This window comes from Trichosurus vulpecula, chromosome 2 (assembly GCF_011100635.1).
Source record: "Trichosurus vulpecula isolate mTriVul1 chromosome 2, mTriVul1.pri, whole genome shotgun sequence".
Classification (NCBI taxonomy): Eukaryota; Metazoa; Chordata; class Mammalia; order Diprotodontia; family Phalangeridae; genus Trichosurus; species Trichosurus vulpecula.
In genome coordinates this window covers 431,360,790-431,373,716 of record NC_050574.1, presented here as the reverse complement: position 1 = coordinate 431,373,716, position 12,927 = coordinate 431,360,790, and the positions used below count along the sequence as shown (strand labels likewise).

The 12,927-nt window shown below is 39.7% G+C and overlaps 1 protein-coding gene across 1 annotated transcript in view; it reads right to left on the bottom strand.

Annotated features, from left to right (window-relative positions):
• The window catches only part of LANCL3 (LanC like 3), a 104,043-nt gene extending 91,608 nt beyond the window's left edge, over positions 1 to 12,435 (bottom strand). The window contains exon 1 of the mRNA XM_036742619.1: positions 11,863 to 12,435. Coding sequence (XP_036598514.1) covers positions 11,863 to 12,435 — 573 coding nt within the window. The remainder of the gene's footprint in view (positions 1 to 11,862) is intronic.
• Between the last annotated feature and the right edge of the window lie 492 nt (positions 12,436 to 12,927).

Genomic DNA, 12,927 nt, shown 5'->3' with positions numbered 1-12,927 from the left:
GCAGGAAAAGGGACGACTTTAGCAGCTACCTTGGTGCAGCTATCCTGACTGTCTAACCCCGCCACTTTCATTGATGACTCACTGCTGCCCCCAGTGGCAATTACTACCACTCCCAATCCTCAGCAGTAACCTGGATGAGTCAGAATAGAGAAAGAGAAAAGAGAAGGGGAATAAAAGAAGTGCGTAATCCTACCGCTCTAGAATAATCCATATCATTTAGATTTACATAACACTTTACGGTGCTTTCATATATATCATCTCATCAGATTCTCACAAATCCATGAGATAGGTAGCACATGTCTCCATTTTACAGATGAAGAAACTGAGACTCAGAAAAGTTAAGTGATTTGCCTTATGTCACCCAATTAGTACATGACCAAGTCAGGCCTAGAATCTAGGTCTTCTCATAAACAGTTTGCCTACTTCTTACTCTTCTTACTCAACCTAGTGGCATTCCTCTTTGCTTCTCCATCCCTCATGAGCTCCAACACCTCAAGTCCTGTACAAGACAGATTTACATATGTGATGCACTAAGTTCTCTTTTCTGACAGAGTTGGAAAATACAATTTTCTGGTTAATCAAATATTCTGGTTAATAGACATCATATACAAAACATAGATGACTATCTTTCAGAGAACTAAAATACAATAAAATACAGTTGATACTAAACTATTGTGAGCAATATTTAATTTTTCAGTGATTCACAGGGCAAGATTTTAGAGGCTCTCATTCATTGTTACATGTATCAGGTGCCAATACACTATGAATGTGTAGAAGGACCAGTTAATACCGATTGAATGACAAACAAGCTAACCTTTCTGCACACCAAATGTATTTAGATTTTTATTCTTAACTTCTAACTGGGCAGAATCCTCTTTAATAGTCACATATGGCTGTCACTTAATAGCTATATCCTTGGGCAATGATCTTAACCTCTCTGACTGTCAGTATCCTCCTCTATAAAGGGAGGAAGTTGGAATAAATATCCCTCCAAGGTCCCTTCCTGTTCCAAATCTGTGCTCCAGTATCATTTGAATATGGTAGGAGCTTATCTACATGGAAATTTGATAATATAAACTTCAAGAAAGCATGAATTGCATTGGTCAAATACCTGGAATTGTGTCTGGCATATGAATACGATTAGATGATATTGATTTAAAAAAAATACAGAGATGTAGTAGATTGTTACAAACTGATGCATGCAAGCTCTTTAAGTGAAAATACTAAGTCTTGTCCAAATTTAATCACTGTAGAGTTTTGGTGTCAAACTCAGCTAGAAGGGGTCCAGGCTGCATAATGACTTAAAAAACCATGAATTAACATCATCTGTGTTGCACTGTATTTTTTTATTTTATTAAATATTTTCCAATTAGATTTTAATCTGATCCCACAGTTTTGCAGATGTTACTTGCTAGAATGTTATTTTTGGGGTGGAAACTAAAATGATAAGTTGACGCTGAATTGAAGTTGACGCTCTAGATTTCAGTAAATGAGGCCTGCCTAGCTACTTAACTAAAACAAAAGGAAGACCCATTTCTGTTTAACTATCACTACTAACAAAATGTCACTGATTCAAATGTTTCATACTAATGAAAGCCTACATAACAGATGGCTATACTGATATAAATACAGCTAGGTCCCAATTATTGCAGATAAGGAATCCCCTAAAGTGGTCACATACATTTGAATTTAGACCATTCAAAATTATAATTATATAAAATATGATGATTGGTTCCAGTCCAATGGAAATATGTAGCACAAATTCAAATACTGTGATGACTTTAGGGGATTCAGTGTTCATATTCATTGAGACCCAGCTGTATATCGCTTGTAGCTGCTTTAATAGAGAAAACACCATCCCCAGCATTTCGATGGTGATTAGTAGGTGAGACACTTATTTTCCAAAATCTTTGGGGGTGGAGAAGGCCAGGCCTGTGATTTCATTAGTGTACGGAACTCACAGTGAGAAAATGCCCTTTATCAATGCAGTTCGGCAACTGTTCTGCAAGCAATAGTGTTGCACTAAGTGATTTACCAGATGTCACGCAGTCAGTATAAGTCAAAGGACTGTGATTGTTACTCTCTAGCCCACTATATCACGTTGCCTTTCTGTAGCTAAAGTCCATAAATAATATTATCGATGGAATTAATAATTCATGTGTTGCATAAATGCTTTCTTAGAAGACTATACAAAACCTAATCAAATTAATTAAATGTGTGGGTAGGAGAGGGGCAACTAGAATGTTATAGGAGCAATATCTTAATCCCTTCTTCCACTGAGGTTAGGTTTATTTTTCCTTAAAAGGTATTAAGATATTCTTCTAGACGTGGTTGGCTCGGGGTAAGATTAAAGGCTCAGACTGTCGATGTCACATTTCGTGAGTCCAAAGCAGAACAAGGCCCCAAAGGGAGCTTAGATGCTTGGCTGGTAGATCATGACAGGAGCTTGGGTGAGCAGAATCAACTCAATAGGGTTCTTAATGCCTACCCTTATTGAGAATCCTTCTGCTGCTATGGCTAAGTAAATTTCCTTTAAAAAAAATCAAATGACCTATTAGTATCCCATTTTATTCCAACATTGAGCCTAAACTACCATGTAGCTAGCCTGAGTCAGGCCCAGCCCAGAACATGAAATAGAAATACTGTGGGAAAAGAATGACTAACATTTAAATGGTGTCTCCTATGTGCCAGGCATTACACTAAGTGTTTTATAAATATTATCTTAATTGATCCCCATAACAATCTTGGGAGATAGGGGTTATTTTTATTTTCATTTTACAGATGGGGAAACTCAGGTAAACAGATTTGCCCAGGGTCACATAGTTAGTAATTATTGGAGCCAGATTTGAACTTAGTCTTCCTGACTCCAAACTCTGAGCTCTATCCACTTGCACCATCCAGCTGCCCTACAGGGAGAAGTCATAGATATATACATTGGGGGGAGGGCACAAGTGGAGAGGTGTCAGTTTAGCAACAGAGCTTTTTAAACCATGTATCACTAAATACTCAAATAATTGGTGAGCTGAATACCAAAACCATCTTTCCTTACATAACAGAAACACTCCATTTCTTTTACAGTGATCTCTAGAAATCTGGTCTTTCCTTTATAATTCCTTACAATAGCACTTGGTAATAATGCGTTGTTCTTCATTTGGAAACGTAAAGCCCTTGAATTGGTGGCGCATGTATTTGGATTTATTTTTCCAGTAGGGGGGGTAAGTTTTATGTTGAACTATCCATACTCTCCCACCCAATCCTTCTGACTCAAAGTACATATTTAGAGATGATTAGGAGACTTCAGGGTGCGGTCTGTGGCAGTGGGATAAAACAAAGCTTAACAAACAACAATAAAACTCATGTGAGGAGTTTTATTTCATCAGGATACTAAATGGGTTATTCTACAACAGAGGGCCATCTGACTTACAGTTCACGAAAAGTCACTAATTGTAAATAATGGGGAGAAGGAGTAATAAAACATGATCTAGGAAAAAAGCCTGAATTATAGGGTATCTTAAACATGGTAATTTATTTCCTTTAAGTACAGCATACATTAGATTTATATGCACATAGTATAGACACCCAAATAAACGTGCATGTCTATATGGTCTTATACTGACTAATCTCTTTATTAATAAGTAAAATAAATTAATAAAAATTATTCTTCATACAAGAGCTATATGCATAGGAATATACAAAAACCAAACATTTTTAACCTATAAAAATTAATTGAAGGACCCAGAAGTTAATGATCTTTTGAAGGAGTCTCCTTGGCTTGAACCAACTATTGAAATTAGCCCATATTTCCTTTGATTATTAACAAAATGCAACATATCTTCCTTCAGAGGAAAATCACTTTGAACCTGTTATTCAGTAGAAACCAGCAAGTAGTAAGCTTTCATTCTCACAAATTCTGAACCACCAGCATCCAAATTAATACAGTTTTGCTGTACCTACATAATCCCTGCCCTTTCTGTAGTACAGGGGATCATGGGTTTAGAGATATAAGGGAATTCAGAAATCATTTAGCCCAACCCCCTCATTTTATGTATGAGGAAAATAAGGCTCAAAGAGTTTAATTAATTTGTCCAAGGTTACTGAGATTAAATAGTCTCAGACTTGGAATTTGAACCCAGGTCCTCTAATGGCTCCAAATGTGATGTTCATTTCACTGAAATGCAGAGATCCCAAGTGATGATTGACTATCTCTTAAATTAGTCCATCAGAACCTGTGGAGTGATGGGAAGAAGGGATGGGCAGGGACGAGATGAGGATCTTCTAACACAACCTTAATAGTCAAGGCAGTCAGGTGAGTTACTCTAAAGTTGTCAAAAACCAAGTCACAAGAAACTCAATACCTAAGAGAATTCTGCAGCGTGCCTGCCTCTTTAAAAAGGAAAATAAGTCTGATCCATGGAGAGTGAAAGGTATAATTCAAAAGGATTAAGTCAGGGATGATGCCTAGTTTCTTCATCTGCTTTGACACATAATCTCCCTGGGCAGATCAGTTTATCTACCTGTAAAGTAAGAAGAGCTCAGCTCCTTAAGCACCGATGAATGCCAATCTCCAAGTACCGCTGTTTTTATTAGGAACACAGGTCTGAATACCAGTCCATGAATAATGGGCAATGTGGCTGAAGGTTTTCTTTGGATGGAAAGAAATTAAAGAAGAAAAAACGGCAAGGTGGGGGTTTGTTCTTTTACCAAAGGCAGTTTTCCACAGACAGGCATGGTGGTATAGAAAAGCAGTAACCTGGGTTTAAATCCTGGTTCAGTTTAGAAGAATGTACTTGGCATATGGCTTTTGTTGTTGTCCTTTAGGCAAGTCTGTCTCTGTGACCCCATTTGGGGTTTTCTTGGCAAAGATACTGGAGTGGTTTGCCATTTCCTTCTCCAGCTCACTTATAGATGAGGAATTTGGGCAAATAGGATTAAGCAATTTGCCCAGAGTCACACAGCTAGTAAGTATCTGAGGCCGGATTTGAATTCATGAAGATGAGTCTTCCTGATTCAGAGCCCAGTCCTCTATCCACTTTGCCATCTAGCTGCCCAGGCAAATTACTTAACCTCCCTTAATCTCTATTTCCTTCTCACCTGTGAAATGGGGATAAGACAATAATACTTGGGTTACCCACATCACAGAACTGTTATGAGGATTAGAGCTGGTAACGTACACACGTTATCTTTGTACTGCTTTGTAACCAAAAAGTGCTATATAACAGTCAATTCTTATATGTCTAGAATCAGAACCATGGTCAGATATATTGACAAGTTTGTCATTTCTATTACGCATGTAATTCTTTTGCCACGCACACAAGAAGGCGAAGGTATTTTAATAAGAAAAAGCATACTGACTGTTTGAAATGCTAGGACAGACAAGATCTTTGCTTGGGGCATTAAGATTAGCCTTCTACCTCTATACCAGTTATTAGCTAAGAAGTATTGGAAGAAAGCAGGCTCAGAAGATTTCCAGCAAAGCCATTTTGTGAGTGGGAATTCAACGAGTCCCCACAGTGCTTGCCTTGAGGTTGATGATGGCATGGTTGCCATGGACACTGCATTTCACTCTACTAGAGCACGTGGGATCCATTCTGTTCAAAGCCCACTACTATTACTCTGAAAAAAGTGCTACAGCTATGGCGTGTTTTGTTACCATTCATTTGTATGGCGTCTTCTTAGTAACGCCTACAACTTTCCATTCCAATCTGGGAAAACATGATCGAAAGCAAAGTCACACCTCAACATGTCAGAGCCATACAAGTGTGCCATAGAGGGTTAAATCTATTACATAAAATGAGATCAGATCTTTTAAAATACAGCCCTTTGTCTAGCATGACAAATCTAAACCTATATATGGATGAAATCAGTAACAAGATAATGCTTATCAAGAAACAACAAGGTCAAATAGTCTGTAAGCTTCATGAGTTGCCCTAGTAACAAACCCCATAGGGAAAGAGAAATAATTGGGGAATAATAAATGGTATTATGATGAGCATAAATAATGTATGAGAATAACATTGTCCTTTATGGGACAAATAAGGCACAATATCAACACATTAATTGAATCCAATTAATAGATGCAGTCAGATTCCTAGTTTAAAAAATTGAATGACAGAGAGTATTAATTGTCTTGACAAGTTGTGAGTTCCTATGCTTATGCCAATTTATAAAATTGGATTGGAGATTTCTCAAATATATTTCTGCCACATGGAATAAATTGATTGGCTATTACTTTGGAATCAGTTGAACAGTAAGCATGATTTGTTAAATTAAGCAGCATCAATTAAATTAACCAAGTTAATGAGAAATGAATAAGATCTGTCATTTTTACTTTAAAGTTCACTTACTACTCACAGTATTGCAAAACAACTTCAATGAGTGTATAGACAAGTCATTAGGATATAAAGCTGTTTGCAGGGAAAAAATTCAATATGCCCATATTAATTCTTTCAGAAACTCTCTATATTTCAAATCTCTTCAATTGGTCAACAAAAAATTATGAAATAGTTCATTTCATGTAACAATTATAATACAAAGGAAAGTTAAATTTTTTTAGCAAATACACATCAGCAATATCTTAATGAAAGAGGTGGTATGAAGAAACTATGACTAAGATTATCTGATTTGGCCTGTTGAGAAATGATAGGAAAAAAACCATCAAGAACACATATTACCCAGACTACCTTCATTCAGAAGTGATTCATTTGATGCATTTCAAGTTTTGGCCAACACTCCTCTATATCACAAAAGTAAAATTCAGTTAGATGAATTTTAAAACATCAAAGGAGTTTCAATAGCTATTAAACTGTTGAAGTTTTTTCTTCTGTCTGATTTTGAAGTAAATACAGTATCTTCTCCTGAGTTTTTAAGAAACCAATTTAAGGGTTGGCCTGAATTGAACTATTTTGTTCCTATGACACTGATCTATATCCAATAGCTGAAAGTTTCCAACTTTCTTATTTGGATAGGGATTATGGCTTTATAAAAGAAGGAATCTTTTCCTTTCATTAATGAGGGAATAAAGAGCTTCTTTCCTGGCCACTATAAAAGAAACCATTTTCAAAAAACCCCACAAATAATAAAAATCATAGAGTATTTCTAAACTTAAATAAATAACCAGACAAAATACTTGTAGAATCAGTCAAATTTGCTTCTGTATAAATCCACATGGCATGAAATATTTATAATATCCCATACCATGTCAATTAGCGTGTTCTGGCTCATGAGGACTATCTTGGAATAGCTGAGAACACATAGGGTCCTATATTTCGCTGCTATCAGGTCCCCTGCCATCGAGGAATCAGGGTCTGGGTTAAGTCCAGACACAAACCCTTTAGGGTGGTTCAGAACTTCCCAAGCTTGTTCTAGTGCTGACCTAAAGCCCTGGAACCACTTCCTATACCTCTTACTAATTTCCAGTTGCCCAGTGACAATTAACTCCTCTCAGCCCATTCAAAGAACTTAAAACATTGGCTGGGTTCATTTTACACCATTCCAAGTTCCACTCATTTCCCTGCTTTCCAGGCTGATGGCTCCCATCTCACAGGGAAGTGGCCCTTTCTCAGGATCCCAATTTACAATATTTTAATACTGAAGACCCAAAGCAATAACTTTTGCAGTTCTCACCCACCAGCAGAAAATGGTCATCTTCCTCATGGGAGATAGAAGAGATAAGAGCAGGAAGCACCCAAAAAAAAGGAGGGGGGTGTAGAGACCACTGCTAAAGAGAAATTCCACTTGCTTAATGATTGTGCCTTTGTGTGCATGTGATTTGGCTAGCTGAGTTAGTGTGTTCACTGGCCATGAATACTAGCCAGTATTTTAATGCGAAGTACCCAAGTCATTAGTATAGTATAACAGCGAAATATAACTGGGAGAGCTATTTCTATATTTTATTCTCTTTCAGTCCAAGCACCCCAACTATAAAATTCAGTCACAAGTGGCTTGCTTTGTTTGTGTCTGGGCAGTTAATTTTGAGAAGTTCATATGAATGGCTGGATGAAACACTTATTTTTACTGGTTTTTCTTTTCTTTTCATCAACTAGACACAAGTTCACAATATGCTAAAAAAAAACCACAACCAGAAGCACAAAGACATTAATATTCACAGATTTCGAGCTAAGGAAAGGCCCTCAGGTGTCATCTAGTCCAGTGGTATCAAACTCAACTAGAAACAGGGGGCACTACAGCATACAGAAGGATATTGCTGGCCACATTTGGGATTAGTTTTAAAATGCACCATTATCTATGTCTTATTATATTTCTACTAATTTTGTTAAATATTTTCCATTTGCATTTTAATCTGACTCTGGCCATACTCAGGAGTGATGGGCTGCAGGAAGCCCAAACCATCGCTGTGTCTGACACCTCTGAATTAGTTTAATGTCTTCATGTTATAGATCAGGAAACTGAGGCTCAGAATATCTAAGCGACTGGCTTGAGTGTCCACAGGGAGTAATCAGCAGATCCAATCCTAGAATTCAGGTTCTCTGGTTCCAAATCCATATACCTTCCCCTGCACCACTGCCCTTTCAGCACTTCAACAGATCAATCACTTTGTTGGTATGACCATAGACTGATGGCAATCCCTCCATGCCTTACTATAGTTTCATGGGCTCCTATACCCCAAAAAATATCACCACTCAGTGGCCAACCTTCTGGTGATGAGGCTCTCCACACTTAGCTAGAGTGGTCCCCAGACAGCAGGTATTGTTTGTCATCAGGACTGGACCTGAAGTATTTCCAGCTTGACAGAACCTGGCACAGCCTGTTCTCTGCTGGCACTGACTCCAAGAAAGTGTTCTTGAAGTCACCTGAGTCACCTCCAATGCAATGATGAGGCACTGAAGCAAGATTTCCAGCTAAGCAAGTAAACTGAGTCATCTCATGAAATAAATAGGTGAATAAATCATTTTAAACCAATCAAAACAATAAATACCAATAAATCAAACATGATGAGTCCTTACTATATGTGAAGCTAATTCAGTGCTGAGAACTGTGCAGAATATTGTATAACACAAATTGGGGGAAGGAGGAACCATTTTATTTTTTGAGCAGAGGAAGAGTATTTTAAAATTACTTCATTATCTTATACAGAGTGGATTGGAGCTGGTAGAAAGTATAATCGAGGAGAGAAGCCAAATAAAAGATAATTGCAATAATCTGGACAGGAGATAAGACAGCTTGGGTCAGGCTGGTGACAGTAGCAATGGCTATTAAAAGGATGAATATGAGAAATTTCGAAAAAAGAAAAATCCACAGGACTTGGTGCAAAATTTCCCATGGTAGATAAAAAACCTACGGAATAGGTGATTATGCTAGAGCTAGATCATCTCTAGTTTCCCTCCTTTCTCCACAATGCTCAGTTTCTAAGGAAATGGCAATCTTTGTCCTCTTTCATGAATCACTTCTCTTTCTTATTTCTGCCACCCTTATCCCACCTCATCCTCTAGCTATTCTACTCTGAATATCTGTGGCTGACATTGGAAATGACAGGAATGCTTAAATTCATAGCTATTATTTACTTATAGTGGTAGTTCTTTCTTCTAGGAACTAGAGACAAAGGGAAAGAACTTGCAAACTGGAATATAAAAAGATAGGTATGGTCTAGCAGGAGGGTAGAAAAGATGTGTCAATAAATGTCTGTGTAGATAAGAGACCTCCTCCAAATTGTGGCCCAGAGGCTATAACTGTTCTAAGCAAAATTTCCTGCCTATGGCTTGGTCTGTCTCCTCACACTCTGCCATATACTTCTGGTGTAGGGGGCACTTTGGGCAATGACAATGAAAGGGTAAAAAGGAATGGGGGAAAAGAACAATCCAACCACCATAACCTGGGGATGGGGGTGGGACTGAAGGATACTATTAAAAATGCAATTTGAAAATGTTCCAAAAATGTTTGCAGCATATAGGAAGCAGTAGGAAATGTGATGTAAAAATACACAAATACACTTGTGGCTCTACTAATTAAATGTTATTTAAATAGCCCTTGAGAAAGTCCTATGTCAGTGACTATTGCACTAGAAGCCTTTATCACAGAGACATAGCCTTTCTCTTACTGTGAACAAGCTTCCTATCTCACTTTAATTGATTTGTCACCTTCTGAAAATCCAGAAAATATAGAGTGTGAATCTGTGGGATTTAGCTTAAGTCAGTTACAGCTTTTAAAATAGACTCTATATATACTTTTACCTTATCTTCAAACACCTCATTACACCCAAATAAACCAACAAAAATTCAAGTGTTATGTCCTCAATAGACCTGTCTCTGACCCTAGTAAACTTTAAATGTGATGACCCCCAGACAATTCTGTTACTAGTTACTATGATCCTTTTGAGGCTACATTCCACTTCATAGGAGTCAAGATATTTTTTTAACCCTGCACCCCACCCATAATTGCTTTTTTTTAGAAGTGAAACTAGAAGAGGGAAAGGAAAAAAACAAACACACCTGGAGTAGCTAAATTCAGTCCAATTCAAAAAAGGCACTGGAAAGTTGTTTATCAGAATCCCATGACCCACAAAGAAAATCTGTGATGTTAAGGAAGGTTAAGTCACAAATTTTTGAAGGAGGAAAAGTGTAGTAATTTCCATACAGAATCATGATTGCCTTTTGTCCAATAGAATGTAATCTCCTGAGGGCAGAGACTGTTTAGGCTTTTTAAAAAAAAAAAACTTTTGGTCATCAACTAAGAGAGAATTTATCCTAGTAGAGAGAGGACTAACTTTGGAATCAGGAAGATCTGGGTTCAAGTTCCTCCTCTGAAACATACTAGTTGTGTGATCTTGGACAAGTCAATTAACTTCTCAGCTGTTTAGGACAAGTTGCAAACAAAGTACCGACCTGCATTGGTAGGAGTTTCCTCCAGGAAGAGATCCCTATATCAATGAAATCAGAGGTCCAGTTTCTATGCTGAGTACCTGACACATAGTAGGCCCTCAATAGTGTTTGCTGAATGTTCTTTGTGCAAGATTTATATACTTAATAAAGCCACATTCCATTCTTCACGGTAGTATTTTTGAAGGCATTAAATGAATTGGAAAGTAGCCCGAATGGTAAATAAATAGCAAACCTACGGCAAGGCAGTTATTCTTGTCTTTGGTTTCTTTCCAAGGAGTCGGAAGAAGCACCTTACTCTCACATGACTGCATATAAACAATAGCTAGCAAATTCAGACAAAAAAAAGTCGTTAATTTTTCAGTATTTCAAAGTGAAGCATATCTATAGGGTTTTGAGCGAGGTTTCATAGGAAGGGAAATCCCTTTCATATTTGATGGGAAAATCCCACAACAATGTGCTAAGTGTGGAAAGAGTATCAGATTCAGTAAAAAGGAAATTCATCCCCTGAGTCCTCAGCTCTGCTATCTACCTATGTGACCTTGGGTAAGTCATTTCAATTTCTCAGAATCTTAGTTTTCTTGTTTGTCTTAATGATAGTCCCTTCCAGTTCTAACTCTATGTTTACTTGAAATGGAAAATCGACATATAGCTACCAGTCACTAAATGTAGTTGGGAAAAGAGCCTAAGACTAAACAAAAATTTTTAATTAAAAAAAATAACATAGCCAGGAATAAAATATTAACAAAGTCCGATGGTAAAGAATCCCAGACCGGGGTGGGGTAGGGGGGAAAGCTAACTGGAGAAGGAATAAAGGAAAGAGAGGCTGAACGGAGACAGAGGCAGAGACAATGAGATGAGACACAGGTAAAGACTGAGGATGATAGAGTGGCAGAGGCCACTGCTGTGACAGATACTGGAGGAGACAGAAGAAGGGAAGGGGAAAAGATGGGGAAAGAGGAATAGAGATTGAGCGCTAAGCAGAGGAAGTTGGGGGAGGCGCACAGGGAGAGAGAAGGGGGATCCTTACCTCCAGAGAGAGTTTCTGCTTGAGCACCAGGGCGGCGCACAGGTAGCCCGCGCGGCCCACGAACAGCTCGTCGGAGCCGCACTCCAGGAACGAGACCGGGGCGCAGATGGCACACAGCTCCCGGAACTTGCCCAGTGGTTGCACATAGTCAGGCCGGCCCAGGGCGTGGTAAACTAAAGCTGCCACCGCGTAGACACCGGCTCCCCCAAGCAAGAAGGCAGCGCGAGTATCCGCGTCCGGCTCCCCCCACTCCTCCGCTCGAGTGCAGGCGTCGATGAGCCGCTTGGCCACACGGAGATACCTCTCCCGGGACGGGGCGAAAAGAGGGCACTGGGAGACGTGGTACAGCATGTAGGCCACCCCGGCCACGCCGCTGTACAGACCCCCTTGGCAGCAGCTCTCCCTGGCCGCAGCCCCCTTAGACTCCCCGCTGCTCCCAAGCTGAGGCAGCTCCTTCAGAATGCGATCGATGGTGGCGGTGACCAAGGGCGCTACCGCCTCCTTGCACTGGCCAGCTAGCAAACTGCCCTGGTAGTCATCGAAGCGGTTGGCGAAGCAGCGTTTGCTCTCCATGTCCCACCTCCCCTTGATCTCTCTCTGTCTCTCTCTCTCTCTCTCTCTCTCTCTCTCTCTCTCTCTCTCTCTCTCTCTCTCCCTGCTCTTCACCTCTTCCAAACCTACCCCACTCCCCAAAATAAAAACCCGGAGCGGGCTGGGGCGTGAAGTGGGCAAATTCCGGAGGCTTATGGAGGAGGTAACCTCGCACAGCACCGACACCCCTGCTCTCCCGAGAAACTAGATGAATGCAGCAGGGGAAGAAGGGAAGGAGCGAGAGAGGTGAGAAGAGGAGGGGGATCACAAAATGGCAAGCAGAGGCTGGCAAAGTGGGTCAACGGAGTGGTGACCGATAGGGCTGCCACTGATGCTCTGGACGTTGTAGTGGGAGAGCAGCGACCCAGGAGGAGGCTTCCTTTCCCTGATATCAGTGCAGTCTGCTAGAAGCTGCCTCCTTTCCTCTAGGGATTGCCGCCTGCTGCTGCTGCTGCTGCTGCTGCTGCTGCTGCA